Genomic DNA, 21450 nt, shown 5'->3' on the forward strand with positions numbered 1-21450 from the left:
TTATATAAGCAAATTTAAGGACAACTTATTTTTTATAAATATGCATCACAGTTTGAATAAATATCAGAATAAAAAGATAGCAGAGATTGTGCTGATTGTTAATTATTTTCTTAATGAAGCTATGTTGACCATCAATTTTCAAAATAAAGTTGTCCTGAAATTTAGCAGTATTCTTTGAATGCTGCCATTGAAATGATCTGATGTGTAAAATTACTGCAAATTGTCCACCAGAGAGAGCTGTTGCAAAATTTTATTCCAACAGCTGTTGAAAACAATTGTTTCATTCCCTTATTATGAATCAGGTACAGTATTCCCCTGGCCACAGAAAATTGTAGGCAGTAGTATCATTAAAGGGCAAATGGATATACCTAAGCAGGCATTTCTGTTTATTTAATTTAATTGGCATACAAATATTTAGAAACAAAAGAACACACACACAGAAAGTCCACACAAACTGCTTCTCCTTATTCTATCAGACTATCAGGAATGGGAGAAATGGTTGAAATCTCACAGAGTGCCTTTGGAGGCCCTGCAGGTGTCAGGGAGGAGGTGCAGCACTGATGCCAGCTCTCAGCTGAGAGAGGCTCTCCAGTGACTGCAGAGCAGAAATGAGACGCACAATGCACTGGCAGCCAGGATGTAACGTAGAAACCTGGTTTACTTCATTGCAAACAAATGGACAATATATATTGTACAATATATAATAAAAATACAGCTGATACAAGTGCCACTAATTAACAAAAAAACTAATATTAAGACTTAAAAATGCTCATTTTTGTAATATATACACTGCAGTAATAAGCCACAATAAATACATCAAATTTCATATCATTCATAATAAATACGGAAAATATAAATACAGAAGAATACAGTTAATTTGAATAAATTATTACAACATAAGATCTAGGTTAAGTTCTGTTGAATATTATTGTAGCTTATATTACCCTTTGGCATCTTTGATGTTACAACTTGTTTAAAAAAAAGGAAATTAAGGAAATGTGTAGTTCACGAAGCTTAAAATTATTTCCATATACAGATTTTAAGATGAACTTTCTTTCCCTTTGCTTCTTCAAACAGTTTAAAAGCAGCAGTCCAAATAAATATCTTGCTTAACTGTTGAGACCTCCATAATTTTAGTATGCAAGATCATCTGTAATGGAAAATGTTAAGTACGTAACAATTACTTTTCTCAGAATTTAGTAATGTTAGAAGTAATGTAGAAATTTTAAACTAATGGCTGCAATTATACATTTTTACTAGTCCCATTTTAATGGATTACCTGTCTAAAAGACAATCAACTTAAGTGCTTTTGAGTTTATGCCATGGTGTATGTACTATTTACCACTTGCCAACAAAATTTTCAAAAGCAATTTTATATTCTTGTAGGGAAATATATATATGTATGTATACAGAGAGAGATGAACCTGCTAAAAGACAGGGATGGACTAGACAGTGTGAATGTTAATATAGTCTGTTAAAACACTTTAAACATATAAAAGGCAATGTGTTTTTTACAAAATTTCTGTTAGTTGGAGACTGAAACAAATCAAAAGAACCAACTGTCATGTTTTATGTTAATAGGTATTAACAAGTACATTTGTATTAATAATTTTATTTGTAAAAGTTTATTACACCAGAATGCAATGGAACTTAAAAGATCAACTTTACTATGACAATATTACAGGCTGAGGATCTTAGGAACAGTTTTGTAATCTACAGGTTTTGACTATTTTTGCACTGTTAAATGTCTAGCGCTTATTTGACATCAAACACATTTTAAACATATTTCACAAACTACACTTCAGACATATTTCCATAGAAGTGCCTACAATCAAGTCAGTTAAGAGAAGTGCCCAGTTATTAAGTCTTGTTTACATGGGCATGTGAGACCTGAAGTTGTGGTATTTGTGTGAAATGGCTTGGAAAAAAACAGCATGCTTGCTTCTGGTTTTAAGAGAACCAGCTGCCAGTGCACATCATGATCTTTTCAAGAAGCTGAAACCTGGTGCTGAATCTGTATCTGAGACTCACAAATGGTTCTTTACAGTGATCCCCTCCATTACCCCAGCAAGGTTAACCTTCATCCAAAATCCAACCCAAAATTTCATTCTTAAGAATGTATTTTAGAAGTTTAAGATGGAGAAACCTAAAATAATGACCTGCCATAATGTTAAGCCTCATCTGAAAATGCCAAGATGAAATGCTGATAAAAGGACATTTTGTCTTTGCTTTCAGCACCTCTTGCTAGCTGAGAAACTGGGTATATAAGAACAGCTGCCTGGGAACAGAGTTAACTAAGAGGAATTTGAACTTGTCTTTGAAACTGCCATCAGCAAAGAGTGACATAGTAGCAATGCTTCTAGGGTGCTGCTTTTTCACTTTTTTACCCCATGGATTTGAATAAGTCTTTTATTTAATGGCCACCTGTATAACTCTGGTCTGGAAAAAATGCCAGTTCCTATTTCCACTGAGTTCATGTTTGGTTACAATATATTAAATTACAGAAACAATATTTCAATCTAACATGGGCAAGCTTGTAGTGAATGTCCATATACTTTACCATCCTTGCTCTGAAGAGATCGTAATTCACCTTTTTCCTTCTGTTGGTTTTTTCCTAATATACTTTATTTTTCCTTTAATAGGAAAAAAGTAAAAATAATCCTTATCAATCTGTCTCTTGCCTTCATTTTTTTTTCCTCTAAATTGTTCTTTCTATCCTCCCTGCACTCACTCAAGTGTTTGAAGACAAAGGATTATCTTGATCCTTTTATTAGAACACTGATGCACATTTGTATCTTCCACCATTTTCCCTATCAAGAAAAGCCAATCCCATCTTCATGGTGTGTTGGAAAAGTGAACTTAGAGAAGAACGTACATGAGAGGCAAACTTTTTTTTACTTGGGTCTATTGGACATTCAATCATGAAAGAGAAGTGTCATTGCTAAGCTCCATATTAAAATAATTGTGTTAATAAAGTACAAAATCTACCTTTTGACTTTTTTTTTTGTTCCACCCCAAGCCTTGGATGAAGGACTATGATCTCAATTGAGAAGGTGCAACACAGCACCAAGAATATGGTTCTCCAGTCAGTGGGACTTTCTGAGGGGTGGGTGTCTGCCAACCTTAGACAGCAGTAGGGCAACATGTATTTTAACTCTAGAATCAAGGAATGCCCTGGTTAGGAAGGGATCTGAAAGACCATCTAGTGCCAGCCACTGGGTCACGTTGTTCAAAACCCCACCCAGCCTGGCTTTTCAAGACCTCATTCTCAGCACAAAGGACAGCAGAGTTGCCCTTTTGCTTGATTTTAATGAAAAGTCTTACTGTACAACAGACCTCTCAAACACCAAAAGGGAGGAAGGAACTAAAAAGAAATTACTAAGGCTGCAAAACAAGTGTTTCATAAAGTGGATGTTCATATAAAGTAAAATCAGCTATTAGGGTAGCAGAAAAGTCCTCAAAGATGTTACAACTTTCCTCCTTAAGTGGAAACTATACTCTTGTTAGCCATAAAATTAAAAGCAGCCTTGGATTTAGGGGAGGGAAGAGACAGTGAAAAGGAAAAACTTGTGAAGAACTCAAGCGTGTGTTCACTCAGACATCTTTAAAACTACATTGCACTTCATCACTTCACAGTATTTGTACTTTGGATTTGACACTTCTTGGAGAAAATGGACAATAATTTGCACATGGACAATGATTACAGAGAATAGCAAAATTAGGAATATTAAAAAAACTTTGAAACACTGAAAAGGCAAATGATGAGATTTCTCATACCAAGGAACACGTAAGTGAACTAGACTCTGTTTTGAAAATAACAGCTTTCTACCATTTTAAAAAAATAGTAATCACATTTAGTATTTTAGAAATAAATTCTATAGAATATATTCTCTGAGTTAATTCTAGATTTTCAAGGTATTTTACATCAACTGTCCTGCAACCGTAATAAAGCAGATGACAGAATTACTCTTTAGTCTCAGCGGGAAAGCAAAACATCCCCAAACGCTTTAGGATTTTCCACAGCATCCTCTTCTGTTCCTGACTGTTTCAGGACTTAAAACAACTACCACAATGAACACTGGTTTATAAAACTCACGAGCTGTAACAGTGCCCTTATTTAACAAATGCCTTTTAAAAGGGTGTCATGGGTCTGTCTTGCTTTATGTTTGAGAGTAGGAACACCTGCATTGCTACAGGAGCAGCCTAGACATGGACTTTCAACTGAGAGAATTCAGCTGGCAAAAGAAGACAACATGCAGAGGAGCAAGACTGCTTGTTGCTGCCAAGTATGGTGTTGCAGGAAAACTACAATCTTGCTGCTCAAATGTTAAGCACTAGACAGGCAGATGTTGTATATTCAACACAATTTTTAGTCTAATTTTTCACTGTGAAATTTACTTGTTAACTTCTGCTCATTAATCCAGTCTAAGGACAGGAGAGCTCATTTCAGCTGTTTTTCATGTTCATGAAAAATTTCTGGTCACTTCTGAGCTGGGCTGGGCTTAATTTGGAAAATGGCATTGTCTGCAGTACAAAAATTCAGTTATGATGCCAAAACATGAGAATAAAATGGTTTTTTACCTGTTCTATACTACAGAATTATGTTTTATCACAGTATCTCCAAGTAGATTACTAACCAGAGCACAGAGAACATGATGACACAACAGGACAAAGGCAGAGTCTCCTCTGTCTGAGCCCAGTACTCTCTATCCAGTGTAGCACATTTCTGTCAGGAACACCTGAACTAATAAAACCTTTTATACATGCTCAGTTTTGCATACAAATATATGTGTACAATCTTTAACAAAGCAGCTGTGTTTGTGAAGGTATTGCCTGGGAGGCAAGGAAAGCAACATGATCAGTTTATTAGCAGATTTACTGAAATAAAACAGCCAGATCAGGTCAGAAACCAGATCTGGCCTGGGATCAGTCAGCAATCCAGTGAGTAACAGCACCACTGATACCACACAGGAGTCCTGCAGCACTTGGACCAAAGGCAGGATCCACTGTTAACAGAGCAGGGGAGCAGCTGAACCTTATCTATAGCAAGTGATAGTTACTATGGAGTGGGACCAATGGCCTTAAAATAAACAGATGTCAACTCCAATTATGATTCACTAGCAGGAACTTATGCAAATGAAAGATGGTAAAGCTTTACAAATCTAGAATTTTCTGATCTAAGTGGCATACAGCTCAACAAAGAATATTAGAAGCTCCTCCTGACCAGCTTTTAATTTTAAGGATGTTTCAATGGAATGAGTTATAGCTCTTAAGCAACAACTGCAATTGCTGTAATAGTGCCAACAAAATTCTAATTTCATGTCTAACATCAATTAAAGCTTTATATATATTTAACAATGCACCTTCTTCCAAGAGAGGTGAAGTTCACCTTATAGGCAAAAGGCCATTTGCTTTTTGGTGCTGTTCCAGTAATGGTCTCTGTGAAAATTCCAGTTTGTTTCAAGAGAGGGAAATGCCTTTGTTATGAGTCATTTTTGTGAACAATACAATATAATCACTAATATATACTGGGCTTCTTACGAGTGTTTACCAGTAGCCAGATATCTTGGAAATGGAGCTGATAAAGACTATCAGTAATATAGATATTTTCACAATAATACACTGTGTTGATACAGAAGCAAATACTGCTGGACATCATTTAGTAACGTAATACTTTTATCACACAGAAACAGCCTACTCGAAATGAAAGGACTGGTTATCAACATGAATTTTAACCAGCTGGGAAATGAGACACAGCATGTTAATATGTGTATAGCCCAGAAAATAACACAAAAATATTTGCCATCCCATGACTTAAGCCTGCTTCTCCTTAAATGAAGAGTATGCTTTTTTGTTCTAAAAAATAAATCAAAGTTTAAACAAGTGATGGGAAACTTGACTCTCACCTGATTTCTACATCCTACTCTAGATCAGAAATCTGTGCCAATGGAAATCGTAAATAACCATCACCTCAAGATTTAAAGCTAGCTGAGAAGTATTTTATAAAGTTGATGACTTACTGTGCTTGCTGATATTATTAAAGATAGTTTTCATGTGAAAGCACAGGGGCCAAGAAAATAATTTCTTATTGCTCAGTAAGGGCACGAATAACAAAGCAAAAGATCTAATTTAACTTTCCCCTGAGAGAAATACCCCAGTAAAGTGTGTGGTTCTCCAACACACTCTGAAGTTAAAGAGCTGCTACTGATCCTCATCTAGTGTCCCAGCTCAAGCAGAGATTTGTGCTTTTGCTGCTGGTGTTAAGGGAGTGCCTAATTTAAGCCTGCTGTTAAAGCAAGACCCCTATATATACAGAGACTTGTTATATTTGCCCTTAGAATATCTTGAACAGAGTAATTTATTCTTAAGTGCAGAACTTTAAGGACTAGCACATTTCTCTTTAAAAATCACGGGTATTTGCTGTATGGCATTGGAGAACACAGGCACTTACCTGGCTACTGAGCCTTAGAGAAAGAGCCTAGAGTGGTCTGTGACTGGAGGAACAGAGGCTGTGGAAGTGCTGAGCCAGATAACCAGCATGAGTGCGCTCTCCCAGGAGATGGAATACGTTGCAAGTTTGGAATCCAGTCCCTAGAGAACTAGACTTTTCAATGCAGTTCATATAAAACATGTAGGACTTCTTGTGGAAACAAGTAAATAAAAAAATCTTTCCAGCTACTACACGGAGTAAAAATATTTTGCTAATTTAGCATAAATACGAGGAATCACTTTGCCCAGATTTCATATAAAAACAATTAAGTTAGCTCTTTTTTTGAAAAGCATATTTTACATTGGCAGTTCTTCTACTGGAGTACTGTACATGATGTTTTAAAGAGCTTCTAACCAGAAGAATCACTGTTACAGAGAGAAAATTTACACTGTGTTTACATGCACACTGTTAACCACCTAGATTTGACACAGATAAAAACTCAGATGCTGATCTGTATTTTGACAAACAAGACAGGCCTACATTTCAACTATTTGATGTATAATAAATGAAATCTCAGTATTAGAAGAACAAAAATGCTGAAATAGATTTTGAAATCAAAATAAGGCAGTGCAGAATTACCAGCGCAGAGAAAAGCGGATTCCTATGCCTCCTTTTCTAAACAAAAGCAAGGTTGTTTAATAAATTAAAGATAGTTTCATTCCCATTCCATTTAAAAACAAGTGGATCACAATGTAATGGATATCCATATGATGCACATGTTCTTTTGCTTGCAGACTTTTGCAGATACAAAATTTCTGAAGCTATTTTTTACTCACTGAACGTACTGTTTCCTAATAAGACCAAATGGTACTAAATTTGAGATACAATCAGAAGTTCACAAAAGCCAGTCCTGTATATCATAAAAATTTAGGCAATCTAGACACTTCCACATTTTTTTTCCCATGCTTTATTTAAATTTTGATCAGTAAGGCTCTGCTTTTATAAACTGCATACTGACATATTCATAAACTGGCTTGGGAGAAACACAGAGGTTTGGTTACAGTGAATTTCAGGAGCTTACCCTGCCTCAGGGTGTGGAGCTATGGCATTTCTCCAAGAGGGTCAAAGTACCCACAGCTCGGACAGAACTGCAGAGTGGCACAAAGTGCGTGAGGGTCTGAACCTGGGCTGAAGGTGCTGTGTGAGCCTAAGCTACTGCTCTGCCATTATAGACAAGATCATTCTTCTTTGGGGAGCGGGTGCTCGTTCTGCAATGCCACTGATTTTAGTTTTAAATGGAGGATTGTCTACCTTTCTCTATTCTAGAAGATGTAAATGCCCCCTTTCTGACTCTTCTGTTTGTCAAGAACAGAAAAAGAGAAAAATAGTACACTCTAAAAATGTGTTTCAAGATGATTTATCAGAAATAGTATTAGGAAAAAATAAGGAAGAATACAAGGTACTCCAGATGGAAAGTGGCCATGCTCTTCATAAGTAACTATGGATCTTCTGCTCAAATGAACATGCTGTTCATTTTTTATCAAAACATGAACTTAAACTACCATAAATAAAATACAAACAGTACAGAACAATTAAAACTTTTTTTTTGTACAGTAGTTATTTTTACATTAAACTTACCATCTTTTCAGATATGTTGAAAATTAGGACTCTAAACATGATTATTTCAAAGTATCATTTTTAACAATCTTGCACAGGCCCGACAGTCAAAAACATGAAGTTTTGATTCAGATAGCTTGGCAGGTTTCACATACGTTCATAGGTAGGCTACTTTGAAATATGTTGGGTGTGTTTTTTACTTATCTGTTTATTTTTATCAAAAAAAGGGCTTGATTATTTTTATTTAAATCTTTACATGAACTGGTTTTGTGCAATACCACTGCCAGTGTAGCTTGAAAAAACAAAATGTGTCTGGAACATTGACTGTAGTCCAAGCATTGTCTACCTCTTAAAAAAGTAAGTTTCTAGGAAAATCCAATGGGAGTGAATTTTAACACAGGAAGTCAGTCCTAGAATAATTTAATTTTAAACAGGCACCGTCTCTACCACTGGTGATTTGATGCACTCTTCGTGCAGTCTGCTCTTCTCTGGGAGGTTTAGTGAATTCTCAGCAGGGTGTTCCTGCACGTTACTGTCACCATTCAAAGCTGAGACAAAGCCATCTTGAGAAGGACCTTTCAAGTATGAGTGAAATTCCACTGGCGGGTGACTCGGCCTATGCTCAGTGTACAAACTGTTACAGGGAGCGCTGCCATCCCCTTCCGAAGATGAGCAGCAAACAATCACTGAGGGGTTTGCAGAAGGGTAATGAGGGCTGCTGTAAGTTTCCTCTGATGGCCGTGTGTAGTCAACAAACTGTTCTGAAGTCATGTTGTAAGGCACCAGAGAAAGACTACCGTTCTTGACAGCATCCCTTTCTGAGTAAGTCTCACCAATCTGGTTAGCAGTGCCAGCAACGTGGTTCTCTATTTGGTAATACAGAGTTGAAGAGTTAGTATAGTATGAGGCATTTTTAGAGTGGTTTTCATGCACAGCAGTTCCATCAGAGTAGCAAAGGACAGAAGGAAGAGGCACCATATCAGCATGGGAGCTCATACTTTCTACAAAATCATCTGCTTTTTCTTCCTCCTCATCTTCCTCCTCATCTTCCTCTTCCTCTTCATCATCATCTGATTCACTAGGGGCTAAACTCTGTGTACTAGAGTCTGTAACTCCACTACAAAAGCTACTCCCATCTTCCTCTTCCTCCTCTTCCCCTGGGCAGTCCAAGTCCTCGGCTGACTGGGAATGCATAACTGTAGCCGGGGGTTCGGTTTCAATCTCAAAATTTTCTGCAATCGAATATTCGACTGGATGGGGTCCTGGACTCATGGAGCTACTGTGTGCACTTATCTCAGTGTGACAGCCATTGAGTGCTGGAACTTGCTGCTCTCTATTTTTCTCCAATTCAAGTTTCATTATCGTGTGCAAAAAGTGAGTCCGAACACGGATAGGGTTAAATTCGATTCTACCTGCTGTATTGCTACACCCTTCTTTAGTGCAACCACATGGAAAAGACATACGATCCACCTTTTAAAAAAGAGAATACACATTAACAGTAGGAAGCAAAAGCCTGGTGACATGACAGAGCCTAGACAGCCTAGAGAAATACAAAGGTGAAGTGGGATTCACCTTGAGAAATGCTGGCAGAATAAGTCAAAGCTAACAATCACTCAGGGAGTCAGCCCTGGAGTTTAGCAGTACTGAGAGAACAGTAAGGGGCCTGGACATGCTCCACTATTGCAGACAAGGGAAAATTGATTCTTTTCCATAGGTAAAAGTATTACACAGTGGAACAAAAATAGGTAGCTTTTCAATTTCTTGATCTGCTATAGCTTTACCTCATTTTGTGCTCAAATCCAGGTAAAAGTGTTTCCAGAAACACCTTAAAATTTGGTAAAAATCATGGAATCTAGACAACCATTGAAACAAAATGAATGATGTACAGAAACCTTTATAAATTACCAATGGGGACACCTGATCTCAGAAAACAGGAACAAAAACTCAAGTGCATTTTCAAAGGTAATCCAGTCAATTCTAGATGTAATATTTTAAGGTCAACCTACCAGGCGCAGAACTTCTACACTTAATATCTTAAAATTTTAAATCCATGCGTTGGCAAGTTTGATTAGACAGCCTAAGGTCTGTGACTTTCACCTGCACTGTAACACCTAAACATCAAATATGCACAGGAGAACCACACGACACAATCCAGTACATCTTCCCCACATGTGGAGATGAAAACAGGAACAGAAAAGAGACTATATTATTTTACAGAGCAGAGAAAGTTTAGCTTGGCTTTATGAGATGGTGAAAAATGCATTCAGGAAGCAAACTCAGCTGCAATACAGCAATTCAGCAGAACTAGCAGAAATATCTTTTAGGGAACATTGTGGGACACGTACAGCTGACACTATGCAAATATTCCTCTTCAGTTCTGCAGAGGAAAAACCTGCTATATTAGCAGATACCTTTTTACTGCCCACATGCAAATTTATCATGCTCAGACTTTAAGTATCATGCATGTTACATAAAGGACAGCATCGCAGAATGTCATTTACTGTTTCCCACAGAGTTTGGACTATAATTCACATTTGGAGCGTCTGCTAACTGTTTCTAAAATAAAAGGTAATATCCCTTCTGAAATCTGCAGGCTACTTATTCTTCTGTTGTCTGCATCTGCCTATTTAGATAAAGGCCTAAAAGGAGTATGAGGAGCAGAATACTTGTGTAAGAACAAAAAAATCCCCTAAGCCATGTATGTGCCTAAAATCATACTGAAGATATTTTGGGAGATTGTACTGATTGCCCACTATATAACCTTAAAACAGGGCATTAATAACAGGTTGGACATCCACAAGTGTTACTGCCTAATACTTAATTTCCAGTAGTTATAACTTCAAGAACCGAAAGTACACACATGTGCATGGACACACAACCTTCCCCCTCCCCGCATGATTAAATGATGACAATAATGTAGACATTTACCTGACATTTTATGCCTGCAAGACTGCAGGTGCAAGTTTCTGGGTCACAGAAGACGCGGCAGTCACAGCCACAGTCCTCCCTGGACAAGCGGATGGCTCGCAGCTCGTGCTTCTCCTCCACGTCGATCTTCTTCACTCCAGAGGCTCGCAGCAGCGCCCGCCGCTTTTTTGTGGGCAGGGGTTGGAGAAAGAAATACTCATCTACTTCAGTGTTGTCCAGATCAATATCATCATCAGAAATGTCATCCAGAGTCAGTGTATTGGCTTCCTCTGATTCCACTGTACCATTCTTGGTCATCTGTTGCACAGAACAATTAAGGAAGTCCTTAAATGACACTCACACGTACGTCATGTCATAGATGGCACTATGTGAAATGCATTATCAATTGACAAAAAGCTGTATGTAAAAATGCTGCATGACTGCCAGGAAGTTCCACAAAATGATCACAGTTAGGGTGACCAAGCATTTCTTTCACATTTAGAATATGAATTAAAACCACATTTTTAATACCAAGTTTGTAATGAAGGTAAGAAATTATCTGTTCTTTATTTACCTGAGTTTACTGTTTGCCATTAGCTGCTAGATCTCATGCCATTCTGAAATCTAGTCTTTTCTGTATTGTTTCAAAAGATAATTTTTGAGACCTTAATTGATTTCTGTCTCTGAGCTCTCTGAAATTCTTAAATACACCTTTTGAGATAGCAATGATACCACTTACACAGGCTCAGATCACAATGCATCACAGGTTTGTAAAATGGTATATTTTATGTACTACTCCACTTTCTTAATTTCACATTACACTGGTAAAAGAGAAGGTAATAGCTCCCTAAACAGTTCTGCCTGGCCCTGGGACAATGGGGAGATTATTTACACCAGGTATTTCAACATATTAGTTCAGTAAAGTAGGAAAAGCAACATTATAAGTCATCCCTTTCCCTGTACATTCTACAGAGAGAGAGGTAAATCCACACAGGGATTAAATGCGTCTTGAATTAGCTGCCTGAAGCTAATACCTCACCATACACAAAATTCAGTCTGAATATTTCAGTCCAGAATGGCATTCTTGGTTATATCTTTTCATTTTACATTAGCAAGGTAGCACTAAGAAGAGTGTATTTATGTTTGACTTCTTTGTTTGTTTAATATACAACAGGGGAATGATCTACCTAAGAAATCTGATTTCTCTAGTTTTATATACACAAGGCTCAAACCATTCCTTAAGCAGATCACTGTTATTTAATCTAAGTTTGAAACTGTGGAGGGAGAAAAATTCTAATCCCTGCTCCTGTAATTAATTTACTATTTTATTCAATTACTGTTTAATAAAAATTATCTTTTAGGGCTCTTACCCCTGAGGTGAATGCTGTAACTGGCCAGCACACAAAGGCACCTACAGAACCATTCCAATCCTGCCACGTATTTCTCCTCCTCCTGCAAACCTTGACTGCTTTGCTGCACAGCAGTGGAGCATCAGGGGCTGGCCTGCAGGGATGTGCTGAATGCCTCGTGCACCCTGCAGGCTGGAACATCCAATGTGTCCCACCAGACAGCAGTTTGCCTTTTCAAAGCACCTCAGCTCCTGACTCCTTTGCAGGATGATTTCCTTCTTGTTGCCTCCAACTTTTTTTTTCCCTCCATTTTGCCACAAAAAGAACAAATGAATTAATGAAAGCAAAGAGTCTAACATTTCTCAAAAAAGTAACTGGGCAACTACAGAGGGAGGAAGATTATAAAAAACTACCAAATACATTTTCCAGAACTTCAGGGGAACATTAAGCTCTCTTGATTGTCCTAATATTGCTCATCTGAATGAAACTTGATAGTAGATGGGTAAATTTCTTCACAAATCAAAAGGTAATGTCATGACTACAGAACAAAGGCCAACAAATATGTGAAGCCTTTGGGTGAAATTGAGTCCCACTCCGTAAAACAGGAAAAATGCAGGATGGACATCTCTGCCTTGCCCTAGTTGGAAGTTATTCCTTACAGCTTCCCACAAAGGGAACCTACTGTGTCCACAGACCAGGCAGCCTTAACACCACTGGCCTCATGCTAATAATGTTAATTTCAGGAGACATTATAAGTAGGCGATAAGGACTCTCTTAGGCAATTTTTTGTGCTTACTCATGCTTTCTCAAATGATTATCTTGTACCTTTCATTTCATAAGATGGCTTTTACATCCAGAATTTTCACACTCTGCTGGTAATAAGTGTTTATGCTCCTGTCAGCAGTGTTTTCATCAAAGTGCTGGTGCTAAACAGCCAAAGTGACTTGAAGATGATTTCACAGCCTTTACCTGCTTTTACTTAGAGATGTTTCTTATTTGGACTTTTGCTTTTAGCAACAAAAACAGTATCTAATATTATGGAAACTCAATCTCAATGTATTCCTCTATTTTTATATTTTTTAACAGGCTCTACAGGAGCAAATAATTTCTACCCACCAATTTGTATATTTTCATGCAATTCAAAAAAAAAAAAATCCCAGAGAAACTGAAATTAAAAACCCCAGCAGAAATGTTGCTTTCTATTTACATCATGGTTTTCAAATAGAAAAACCTCCGACTAAACTTCATTCTACTCCATTTTCTTTATTTTTCTGTGATGTCATTTTTTAATGCAAATTGTGATTAGCACATTTTCATTAAATGAATAATAGTTTTGCTGACATAACTGCTAACACTGTCACCTTAGAATGCCACATTTCCTTTTTTATTCATTTAGAAACCATGTGAATGACCAAGCAGCTCTTCCATCTCTGTAATGAAAAGTCAGGAAGTCTCTGTTTTCTTAAGCAAACAAAACATGCTCAGTACTTTACAGTGACTCTTCACTGATTCAGCTAGTCCTGGATTTTTTTTCATGTTTGAAATTTTCTTTTTTTTTTTTTTTAACCCAAGCACATAATCAGGGATACAACTAAACTGAGGTCAATGGACTAGTTAAACAGGAAGATTTTTGTTGCCAATGTTTTTATACATGCTCCAGATGAACAGGAATATTTCACTCTAGTAAAAAATTTAACACCAGTAAGACAAAAATAAGGAATGCAAATAAGGCTCTCCTTATTCACTGAATATTTATGAAGAGCTTTTGCAGAAACTTAACACTCTTAATAATCATCCACTCAAACAAGTGGCTGGGAAGATGGAAAAACATGTATTTGGAAAATAAGCAGAAAGTATGGTCTGTGTCCCCAAAACAGACTGGGTGGAAATGAAACGAGTTAATTAAGAAAGGAGATGCATCCCAGCCAAGAGCAGGATTAGGAAAGGATGTAGAGCCAAGCTCCAGTGCATAAAGGCTAAAAGGCCTCATCTTCTCTTTCAAGGTAAATAAGATCTGTGATTTTTCTGGATTTATTTTCTTACTAAGGAAAGAAAAGTGAAATATTTGTGTGCTTGACTATTCTTTCCTCACTCCACTGGGATTCCTCTCTTTGAGCTGATTCCTGGAAGTCAGCCAAGGGATCTACAGCTAGTCATCAGTTACACAGCACAATTCACACTTGATGCTCTGAAAATCCTGTGATGTGAGATGTTACAGGTATAACCTCTATCAAGGGATAAGTCACTAGCACTCTACTAGCCTTTGGTTTCCAACCTGTCCAAATATCTGTCTGTGATTCACCTTCATCTGAGTGGTTTTATGTTTGTTCTATGACAGTTCAAATTTTATGACCTTATGAATTTATTTAAGAATCTATTTAGTTATGAAAAAACCCCAAACAGTTAGGAGACTGAAAAAAGCTCAGTTACAATTCTAAATATTGTTCACTTTTAATTCATCTGAATTCATCTGAAAAAGAGTCAAAAATACATGCAATGCAATCCATGACACAAAAAACCAGAAATTAGAAGACTCATTCTCTTCCTGGCACTTCCAGATTTCTGCTGGACACCTTGTTCAAGGCTGACTCCCACCCCTCTCTGCAGAAAACGGAGTAAAGAACAACCTCCCTGTAAGCACTTGGAGGAACACAGCAATGACAACTACAAGAGCACTTGGTATAATCAAACAAAAATGCATCTTCAGTAAAATGAGAAAACTCCAGGAAAACATCTATTTCCAACTGAAAATGGAGCTCATAGAAGGTGACTGTTTTGTTTAACACACACACCTTGGGCCCCTATAGCTCTGTCACTGTTCAGTTAAACGAGGGCAGAGACAGAAGTCTTAGACAGGCTTTACCTTTAACTTGAGAGAATTGAGTTTTTCCTCCCTCAGGTGCTCTCTCAGCATCTCCCGGTGGAGCCTCTCCTGCTCCATGGCAAACTCGCCCAGGGTGTACTGGCGCACGCTGTTGTGCCGCGTGGACATTCCCAGCGTGCTCCCGCCCTGGCTGGGGACGCTGGTGAAGCCTTGCCTTCTGGTGAAGTAGTACACAGTGACACAGTTGAAGTGCACATTCTTGGCTCTCTTGCGCTTCTCCCTCTTCAGGATTGAAGACGCTGCAACAGAGGCAGATTTCAGTGAGAATGGTGACCTGCAGTCAGGCTGCAGACGTGTTCAGACAAAGGAACTGCACAAGTGACAATACCTGACTACACAGAGTCCGTATACCCAGGTGAGAAGTACAAGAAGGTAACGTCAGAAATAGAAGCCACTACAAGCTGTTACAGTCATGAACACCACTGTCTACTTCAGAAGAGAAATACTTGGCCATGAAAGTTTTTCTTTCCCATCACATCATAAAAATGTTTAATCCTTTTGCCAAGAAAGCAACCAAATCCCAGCAAAAGAAACTTCCTTCAGTGTCACCACACCGATGGTGATCCAATGACTTGCACCTCCTCCAACCCCTGCCAACAAAGTTGGACAAGGCAGGAGAGGTCCACATCACTACAGCACAGGCTCATGCTAACAAAAAAGATTAGAATATCCAATTACCTAATTTGTGAGAAATTGATGCTGGAGAAACTATAAAAGCAGTATGTTTAGTATTTCATACTGTCTCAAAAATTCATACTATCATCATCACCACTGACTGATACAGAAATAATTCTGACTAGCAGTCAGACCCACTTTGTTTTTCTTTACCTTCATCCATCTTTCTGCTGCTATCCTCTGAATACGTGTGTGTACGTAGTCTAATGTGTAGAATTTTTACAAAAAATTAAATCTAGTATTTTCTTAACTCTCTTCTGATTCCATTATACCTGTGCTCAGGTTTTTTAGTAAACGTATGCAGTAACATATGAAACGTGTTTAAAAAAAGTGCCAGATTTTAACAATTAAATATTCTTCTTCTTTTGATTCTACAGACACTTGGCAACTCCTTCCCATGATACTGATCTAGTGCTTCTCACTGATAATAGCTGCATGCCTTTACAGAAATAAAAAAAGACACACAAACCTTAGAGAAAGGTAAGGGACACTCCTCGATTTTTAAGATGAGCAGTCCAATTTATTTGATTTGTTGCAAAATAGCAACAGGTTGGTGAGAATGCAGCTTGTAGGTCATTGCTTTGCAGCTTACAGGCAACAACTGCAGGTGTGTGCAGGTATGAATGAGAGGCCTCATTGCCAGAATTCAGGCAGTAAAATGATTTAAAGGGTGCCTGACCACTCTTGAATTGCTTGGAATCATTCTATAAAAGCAGTAAGAACAACAAGATGTAGACTGATAATCTAGAATTCCACCATTTCTAGAGATGGGACCCACTTGGCCTTCAGGTCTGGTTTGGTAACAGGTCTGGTTTCTTGTCACAGGTAAAACACAGTTCAGCCTCTATTACTGGCTGTGAAATGTTAATCACCACAAACATAAATCCACAAACTTCTACATGAAGTAAAACTGTCAAAACACCCAGAATCATCTACCAAACTGTGGGGAAACCAAGTACATTAGAAAATAAAGTTCTGTATCCTAATTACAGACAGTGTGTCCTGCAGACATTATCACTGAACTTTGTGGCTCACTGAAACAGGATTACTTCTCCTAAATACTAATAAGCTGCTAAAAGTATGGTAAAGTATATGGTTTGCTATATAAGTAACAGACCTCCTGCAGGTGTGCTGGATTATAAATATAAAACAGATAAATATGATCAGGTCCTGTTACTCACATGATGCTAGTAAAGTGTGTTACAAAAAAAAAGGTGTAGCATGTACAAAGGGAAATCAAAAGAAATTCTGTTACATTAAGCATGTTCAACTTGCATCCAAGTTAAGGCAAATCTCCTATCAACAGAGCTTGTCAAAAATATTTATAGGAAGCCTTCAGTGAGGGAAGAGGGTATTTCATTAGCAGACTAGTTGATAGAGATGTGTCAATTTTGCATGACATTAAATATGGTTTTAATGTGTTGTTCTTTTTCATACATACCACAGTCGCAAAACAAAACTGCCTTTAATAAAAACAATTTCTGAGCATTTGTAAGATGGGATAATTTTCATGCTGAGACATTCTCTTTCAATGTAGCATAAAAGCAAATACACTAAATCAGAACCTGCACTGCCAATAAGCTCTAATACAAAAGAAAGTGCACATTAAAAAACTCTTTTTCTGCTGAATGAGGTATCTAAACCATTCTGGGGTGTATCCAATTTCTGATATCAGTATCAATGTCATTTGGATCTCAACTGGATGATGCCTCTATTTCGGAAGAAATACTGGCAGCTACTGAAAGGCAGGCAGTTTATTTGCCAAATAAATGAACCAGTCACAAATGAAATGAGAAATAAAACTATTGCAAAATACTCAAAGAAAGAAAAGGAAAGTTGCTCTTGAAAAAAAAAAAAGATACACATACATTTCATGAAGAAATTGAAGGTAACTGCACCTGTAAATTTCACAAGTTAGAGAACCGCACAAACCTTTGAATTCTCATCTGTAAAGCTGAGTATCTATGACACAAGGTCTGTGTTGATTGTAATCTGGTTTAGATCTTTGCTCTGGAACTCCTGACAGGGCTGCTTTACTGGCAGGAATGACAAATGCTGCAATGAAAGCACTTCTGTTTTTTCAAGTCTCAGTCTCTTCATGTTACAGATACTACTTTCATACTAATGGCTAAACATAAATAATGACTCTTACGTTTTATTCACACACTACATGCTAACATCAATAGCAAAATGAAGCTAAGCAGAAGAGTATGTGATCTAGTTACTTCCAGATGAAAAAAAAAAAAAAAAGGAAAGTCATCTCTGATAAAAACTACATACCATGAATGAGCTTTTACACTATGTGCATTTTTGCCCATGTGTGTGCATCAAAATTCAGAACATGAATTTCATGCACTGCCATACATTTATGCCTAGTACTTCGGTCAGCAATCTCTCAGTTAAGACTGCAGATGTCATGGGTTGTCTTAAAGAACCCCTTAATTCATATCTTCAATTTTTTATAGTTCTTATCAGTTTCAGTAATTGAATTGTCAATGCCACACCATCAAAGTTGTTTGTTTGTGGGGTTCTTTTGATATATCACCGATTAAAACTGTCAGAATTGAGATGAACTTCATGAAAATGTTGACACACGGTAACTTCATTGTCACTGGCACTGTAAATTCAGCACTAGATTGAAGACAGATATGAAGACAATGTGAGAGCTGGCATGCATGTTGTAAATGCCACTAAAGTTTGTGCTGTTATTTATTAACATTGTAATTCTGAGTCAGACAAATTATACAACAGTCTGTAATTAAACACGTGTGCAAACATTCAGAGCCCTCAGAATACACGGGATTACTTCTTCTGGAACACACCCTATCTTTTGGTAGAGCTCATTAAAGGGCAGAGTTAAGGCCCTGTGAAGAACTCCACAGCCATCTCCTGAATGCTGCTGTCAGGAGGAGTTAGAATATATTCATATTTATGTGAATTTTGTTTACAAGAATAGATCTGGCAAGAGCTGCAGGAGTTTACAGGATTGTATTTGATTAGTCAAAAGCACAGATTAGAATGTCAGCGAGGAGACATGAGAATTGTGACCACCTCAGCTACCAAGGACACGGAAAGAAGCACAGTCAGCACTACAAAGCACTGTGTTCCAGCTCTATTACACTTCCTAAAAATCCCCGAGCAGAGGGCTGCCTTGATGTGAGCTCAAAAATACTATTAAATATTGAATGGAAATGTTGAACATTTTTCAATGTCAGGGACAAAGTGCTCTATAACTGATTCAAACCCTTTGCTTCAAACCAACCTAAACAGAATTACCACCTTATCAAGAGTCCGGGGCATTTGTTATTTTGCATGCACTGTACCTTACACAGTATGTTAAATCTGCTGGAATCACTGCTAAGGGCACTGTTTAACTCAAGACAGATCAGAAGAATACACAAAATATGTATGTTCTGATCAATTAGAAAGCATGAATATACACCTAGCAACATTTACTGAAAATCTGAAAAAATCAGCTTTTATTATACTCAGTCATCATTTCTTTCTTGTATCTTGGTAACAGATGTCATCATTGGCCCATCCAACTCCCAAATCCCATGAAAAAATTTTCCCCTTTCTAAAGGGGAAAATCAGTATTTCCACTAGCAGTCCAACCTATGCTTAAAAGAATCACCCAAGTTTCATGTGTATATGGATAAATTATAACTAATGCAATAGGAAAGCAAGAGCAGTAACATGCTGGCAGACTGGAGCAAAGCTTTCATGACTTGCTCTCATATGTCCAAGGCACTATGCATCAGCACTATCCATTTGCCTGTCAACATCCTCATTTTCCCAGCTGGGCACTGGAGCTACAGCAGTGAGAAACCTGTGGAAGATGCAGCCCTTCCTTCTGCATGTTTAGTGGCTGAAACAGAATCCAATCCTCTCCCTAAGAAAAGCACCCACTGAAGCTGTGCTCATCCATCAAATGCAAAATCTGCTTCCTATTTTTATACAATCCTGATAGGAATGACATTTTTAAGCTCATCATGTTTTTCTAACATTTTTTACCCAGAAAACTGGTAGTTCTTTGATTACAAAACTTAAATGATCTCAGTTCTGGCTGAACTCCAAGACATAAGCACTTTCTTCTGCTGTCTCAGCTATTCTCCTGATGTCAAAGACACATTAAAATAAATGTGAACCATATGGCTCCCCAGCAGATTACTCACACTCCTGCATCAATGAGGGCAAAGCAATGCATTGTCACCAGTGCAGAAATATCTCAGGCACGTGAAATTTCAAAAGGCTGGAAAAAACACGTGTGAAGCAGCCTTTTGGACTGAAGCTCTATCTTAGACCAGTGGAAATGCTACATTTCTTACACTCTACTACCAATTTGTCTGCTTTTTACATACTCAGTGTCATACAAACCATTATGGCAAGAAGAATTAGTACCATTTTCCACCTGCTCCATGACTTTCCATGCAGTGTTTCATCAAGTCTAACACCACAGAAAAGCAAAGCCTAATCCCTCCTGGTAATCCAGGTCAGAATGCTGCTTATAAAAGCCAGCTTGCTTCCCAACCCTCACAGAAAACAAAATCTAGGAAAAGGTTGTATCCAGAAATTGCTTCTACCTCTTTCTCTTACCTCTCCTTCTATCCCATTGCCTTCCAAAAGGTATTTTTTAAGAGTCTCCATACTCTTTCAATTCAATTTACAAGTTTCCAACCCTGAATGATAAAACACTTTTCCTAAATGCTGGAAATCTACATTAGGAGGAAATATAAAATGACATAAATGCGCCCTCCAAAAGAAACATGTAGTCCTAGGAACAGGGGAGGTATTTTCTAGAAGAAATCTGAATCTCAAAGTCTAGAAGGGAACTGCATACTCAGTTGTAAATTAGAGGAAATTTGAGAGAAGAGGGACAATGCTGTGGAACACCACCACCTACCGAGAGCACTTCACTGCTCTATCCTTCTAGTGGCTTCTTTTAGAGTAAAAGCAAAGCTAAATTCACCTCACAGGAGGAGCTGGATGGGAAGGCTTGCCTAATGCCAGATTTAAGTCACATTTGAAAAGGTTTTTGAAAATTACTAGCTGACAGACAAGTCTGACATGAATAGAGAGGGATTAATTTGTATTTTAAGCACTTTACCTCACTGTCAAGTGTTTGGTTGGAAAACTTGCAGAAATGTTTAATTGTTAGGATACATACTAGAAGCTGGAACCTGACCACTAAAATTTCAGTGAAAGATCCAAGTTTACTTCCTCAGCACCCTCAGCTCCAGAGTGCTTTTCTGTGACATACATCACACTAGTCTCCATTCTGCAAATATCATCAGCCTGTGGGGAGGAGTGGAGATGGTTAAGCGCTCTCTGCCTCACCATTTCCTCTAAATGCCAGCTGCTGTTCCATAGGTGATTATTCCTGACCTTGGCCCCAGCTTTGTGAGGAGGGAAGTGCTACCAGGGATCCCTGCAGGAACACCCATGCATAACAATTGCATTGGCTGAGCTCTCCTATGACAGTACAGGCAATCCTTGTCCCATCCCACCTGTGGCTTCTGTGAATGGCCATTTCATGTAAACACAGCTACCCATTCAGCTGACTGACACTTTGCATTTACAACCATATT

At 37.9% G+C, this 21450-nt stretch overlaps 1 protein-coding gene across 5 annotated transcripts in view; it reads right to left on the reverse strand.

Moving 5' to 3' along the window:
- Nucleotides 1-361: 361 nt before the first annotated feature.
- Nucleotides 362-21450, reverse strand: part of CSRNP3 (cysteine and serine rich nuclear protein 3) — a 97025-nt gene continuing 75936 nt past the window's right edge. For all 5 annotated transcript variants that reach the window (XM_058027554.1, XM_058027553.1, XM_058027555.1 and 2 more), the window contains 4 exons: nucleotides 15167-15426; nucleotides 10976-11272; nucleotides 6452-9517; nucleotides 362-1150 (listed from right to left, as the gene is read on the reverse strand). In XM_058027554.1, coding sequence (XP_057883537.1) covers nucleotides 8474-9517; nucleotides 10976-11272; nucleotides 15167-15426 — 1601 coding nt within the window. In that variant the 3' untranslated portion in view covers nucleotides 362-1150; nucleotides 6452-8473. The remainder of the gene's footprint in view (nucleotides 1151-6451; nucleotides 9518-10975; nucleotides 11273-15166; nucleotides 15427-21450) is intronic.

This window comes from Melospiza georgiana, chromosome 7 (assembly GCF_028018845.1).
Source record: "Melospiza georgiana isolate bMelGeo1 chromosome 7, bMelGeo1.pri, whole genome shotgun sequence".
In the NCBI taxonomy this organism is placed as follows: domain Eukaryota; kingdom Metazoa; phylum Chordata; class Aves; order Passeriformes; family Passerellidae; genus Melospiza; species Melospiza georgiana.